General features: G+C 43.7%; 1 protein-coding gene across 1 annotated transcript in view; it reads right to left on the reverse strand.

The window, feature by feature from the left end:
* LOC107300378 (multidrug resistance-associated protein 5-like) overlaps positions 1 to 4,630 on the reverse strand; it is a 40,298-nt gene that overhangs the window by 5,645 nt on the left and 30,023 nt on the right. Inside the window, exons 9-10 of the mRNA XM_015829713.1 lie at positions 4,261 to 4,339; positions 2,609 to 2,722 (exon numbers count right to left, since the gene is read on the reverse strand). Of these exons, the coding sequence (XP_015685199.1) occupies positions 2,609 to 2,722; positions 4,261 to 4,339 (193 nt within the window). The remainder of the gene's footprint in view (positions 1 to 2,608; positions 2,723 to 4,260; positions 4,340 to 4,630) is intronic.

The raw sequence follows: 4,630 nt of genomic DNA on the forward strand, positions 1-4,630 counted from the left end.
GGCCACACTTGGAATACTGCATCCAGTTTTGGTCACCACGATGTAAAAAAGATGTTGAGACTCTAGAAAGAGTACAGAGAAGAGCAACAAAGATGATTAGGGGACTGGAGGCCAAAGCATATAAGGAAAGGCTGCTGGAATTGGGTATGTCTAGTTTAATGAAGAGAAGGACGAGGGGGGACATGATAGCAGTATTCCAGTATCTCAGGGGCTGCCACAAAGAAGAGGGAGTCAAGCTATTTTCCAAATCCCCTGAAGAGGACAAGAAGCAACGGGTGGAAACTAACCAAAGAGAGAAGCAACCTAGAACTAAGGAGAAACTTCCTGACAGTTAGAACAATTAACCAGTGGAACAACCTGCCTCCAGAAGTGGTGAACGCTCCAACCCTGGAAGTTTTTAAGAAGAGACTGGACAGCCATTTGTCCGAAATGGTATAGGGTTTCCTGCCTGAGCAGGGGGTTGGACTAGATGACCTCCAAGGTCCCTTCCAACTTTATCATTATTATTATTATTATTATTATAACCGCATGAGCTTCATTATAAACGTAGCAATCAACTCTTTCCCTGGGCCTCCATTAGGACTAAAAGATAGCGTGACACAAAATGAAACACCTACAATGTTGAGAGTAAGCAAAGGGGCTGAGGGTGTGGGGGTGTGTGTCGTAGAATACAGTTCTTCTCATTTGTCTAATGAAAGCTCAGTTGTCCTGCATCAACCTTGGTCATCCTGGAATAATAATAAGACCTGGAATCTTTGTTTCAAACCTGGCTGCAATAATTAACCAATTTCTTAATTCATCACTGGGGTTGTCCTGGAGAATTTGGACCAGGCGACGGACCTCTCCGTGTATTTCCAATTAATTGTGAATATGGAAGAAGTGCATGTCTTAATTTCTCCGTTTGACTTCAAGTGTAATGACTTAGTTCGGGGGTAGGCAACCTTGGTTCTTTTATGACTGGTGGACTTCAACTCCCAGAATTCCTGAGCCAGCATGGCTCAGCTTGGAAACCTCTCCCTTTCCCCTCAGCATGGCTGGCTCAGGAATTCTGGGAGTTGAAGTCCATGAGTCATAAAAGAGCCAAGGTTGCCTACCCGACTTAGTTCATGGCATTGCCAAAGTAACTCGACTGTATAGGAGTAGTCTTCAACTTACGATCCCAACTGGGCCCAAAATTTCTGCTGCTAAGTGAAGCAGTTGTTAAGTGAATTTTGCCCCATTTTACCACCTTTCTTACCCCGGTTCTTAAGTGAATCACCGCAGTTGTTAAGTTAGTCACCCGGGTTTGAAGTGAATCGGGCTTCCCCCAATTGACTTTGCTGGTCAGAAGGTTGCAAAAGGGGGAAATCACGTGACCCCGGGGGACGCTGCAGCCATCATAAATACGAATCCATTCCCAAGCGTCTGAATTTTGATTATGTGACTGTGGGGATGCTGCAACAGTCGTTAAATGTGAAAACTGGTCAAAGTGGCTTTTTTCAATCCCGTTGTAACTTCAAATGAACTGTTGTAATTCAAGGACTGCCTCTATAGAATAAATTCACGGTAATATAAACTTGCATGGTGGACTGGGGACTGTTGTACAAATGCATTTGCTTTAAAGTGCCACAAAACATTTTTCTGCTTATACTGCTGTGTCAAATAGTCGGTTCCATACGTACTGTCAACACTGCTAAACATCGGATGTTTTGCATTGACAACAGATGGAAATGTAGCCATCTTTTTCCCTTTCGCTTTTAGCTTTTAGAGTTAGATGATGCTGGGAGGGGTGGGGATGTGAATGAGAGTCCAGCTAGATATAACAACACTAAACCTAGCGTGAGAATCAAGGTTATTGAGCCCAGAGCTGATAAAGAATTGGCAATTGTGCTTTGATACTATGGGCCCAGGGGAGAGGAATTCAGTTTTTGGCTTCGATTATGTAGTGCCGATATTATGCTACTCGAATAAAAGATTCTTTAAGGTAAATAATGCCTCAAAGTTCTTTTGAAGAGTTTCATCTGTCGGAACCATGACACGTACGTGTGAGGGAATCCTTTCTTTTGCAAAAGCCTAGTGCAAATGTTAATTGTCTTTTGCTTCTTTTACAAAAGTGCCCGGAACATTCTTCCCATTCTCCTGTTCGACTGGCTCCCCGTATTTAGGGTTGTATCAAACCAACATTAATCGTAGGCCAGGAATGAATCCTGTAGCATGTACAAGTGCCCTGCGCCTTTTCCTGATTACATACAATCCTTCCGATTTAAATTAAGAAAACAAAACGTAGGACAACGGGGAACATTTTAAGACACCGCCCTGCTTTCTCCAGAATTGCTCTCTCCCCCTCAAGGACCCAGAGAAATTTTGAAAGAGTAAAGCCAGGAAAAAGAATATGCAAGTGAGCTATACTAAAGAACATCCCGCCGACACGGACACACACCCCACAAAGTTTTGAAACTTTGCCTAGAGAACTTTCAGAAAAGCTAAGCAGTTTTTCCTCCTGGATCGGTAGAAGAAATCAACCTGAGTCCTTGGAACAAAGTCGAAACAAACTACGGAAAATGATTTTTCCAGGTTGGATTTCAGAACAGGTGTCTCGAGTAGCAGAAACCTCCTACACAAAACTCACCTTGCAACGACGCAGCAAGGCTCTGGCGATGCAAAGCAACTGCCTCTCCCCAACGGAGAAATTTTCCCCATTTTCCATCACTTCGGATTCAAGTTTCATGGGCAGCTGAGAAATCTAAATGAGAACAAAGCAAGGGAAGAAGGTCAAATGGATGGTTCTAAGCCAGAGGTGGGCTGGCTCAGGAATTCTGGGAGTTGAAGTCCACAAGTCATAAAGGGACCATCGTTCCCCACCTCTGCTCTAAACCAAGGTCTCTAAACTTAGCAAATAATAATAATAATAATAATAATAATAATAAAAATAATAATAATAACAACAACAACAACAACAACAGCAGCAACAACAACAACAATAATAAAGTTGGAAGGGACCTTGGAGGTCATCTAGTCCAACCCCCTGCTCAGGCAGGAAACCCTATACCATTTCAGACAAATGGTTGCCCAGTCTCTTCTTAAAGACTTCCAGTGTTGGAGCATTCACAGCTTCTGGAGGCAGGTTGTTCCACTGGTTCTAACTGTCAGGAAGTTTCTCCTTAGTTCCAGGTTGCTTCTCTACTTGATGAATCTCCATCCGTTGCTTCTTGTCCTGCCTTCATGTGCTTTGGAAAATAGCTTGACTCCCTCTTCTTTGGGGCAGCCCCTGAGATATTGGAGCACTGCTATCATGTCCCCCCTCGTCCTTCTCTTCGTTAAATTAGACATGCTGAGTTCCTGCAACCATTCCTTATATGTTTTAGCCTCCAGTCCCCTAATCATCTTTGTTGCTCTTCTCTGTGCTCTTTCTAGAGTCTCAGCATCTTTTTTACATCGTGGTGACCAAAACTGGATGCAGTATTCCAAGTGTGGCCTTACCAAGGCATTGTAAAGTGGTATTAATACTTCCCGTGATCTTGATTCTATTCCTCTGTTAATGCAGCCCAGCACTGTGTTGGCTTTTTTGGCAGTTGCAGCACACGACTGGCTCCTATTTAGGTGATTGTCCACTAGGACTCCAAGGTCCCTCTCACAGTTACTACTATTGAGCAAAGTACCCCCTATACTATATCCGTGCATTTGGTTTTTCTTGCCTAAATGTAGAACTTTACTTTTTTCATTCTTGAATTTCATTTTGTTAGATAGCGCCCAGTGTTCCAGTAAATAAATTAAAAACAACTATCAGAGAAACTTCGACCTGCAGATTCTTGATTCCGTCCCTTCTCCTCCTCCTTCAGCCTATGGAAAGTACAGCATACGCATGGCGACAATCGGGACTGCAACTTCCATAGCTAAGTCATTAAGTGAGTCGTGCCCATTTTTGCCGTGATCATTAAGCGAATCATGCTCTTGTTAAGCAAATCCAGCTTCTTCCACTGATTTGTCGGAAACTGACTGAGAAATTGAGATCCCGGGAAGCTGCAACCATTGTAAAAAGCTGCCGGTTGCCAGACGCCCAAGTTACGATCACATGACCACGGGGACGCGGTGAAGGTCATATGTACGAGGACCAGTATATAAGCCAGTCTTTTTCAGCTCCGTTGTAACTTCAAATAGTTGCTAAGTGACTACCTGTGTTCCCCAAATAGCCCAGCAGTTTTCTGTGGAAAAGGTGCAATGATATAGCCACAATGGAGCAGCGGAACAGAGAGGAATTTAACTCCCGGTTCTTGTACTTACGCAGTCTTTCATGTGAGTCCTTTCCAAAGTCTCCCAGATCTGCTCCTCGCTGTACTGTGTGAAAGGGTCCAAATTGGATCTGAAGAAGCCAACATATAACAGCAAATCACTACCTGTTTCCATCAAAATAGATATAATCTACGGGAAACTTAAGCCCTTTTTCAAGGGAAATTCTGTCTTGTAAGGCAATGGTCTTCAAACTTGGCAACTTTAAGACTTGTGGACTTCAACTCCCAGAATTCCTCAGCCAGCCCCTGAGGGCTGGCTGAGGAATTCTGGGAGTTGAAGTCCACAAGTCTTAAAGTTGCCAAGTTTGAAGACCCCTGTTGTAAGGAGTGAGCAGGAGAAGCAGGAGCAGAACGGTTAGCTG

This window comes from Protobothrops mucrosquamatus, unplaced genomic scaffold (genome assembly GCF_001527695.2).
Source record: "Protobothrops mucrosquamatus isolate PMUCROS unplaced genomic scaffold, P.Mucros_1.0 scaffold6838, whole genome shotgun sequence".
In the NCBI taxonomy this organism is placed as follows: Eukaryota; Metazoa; Chordata; class Lepidosauria; order Squamata; family Viperidae; genus Protobothrops; species Protobothrops mucrosquamatus.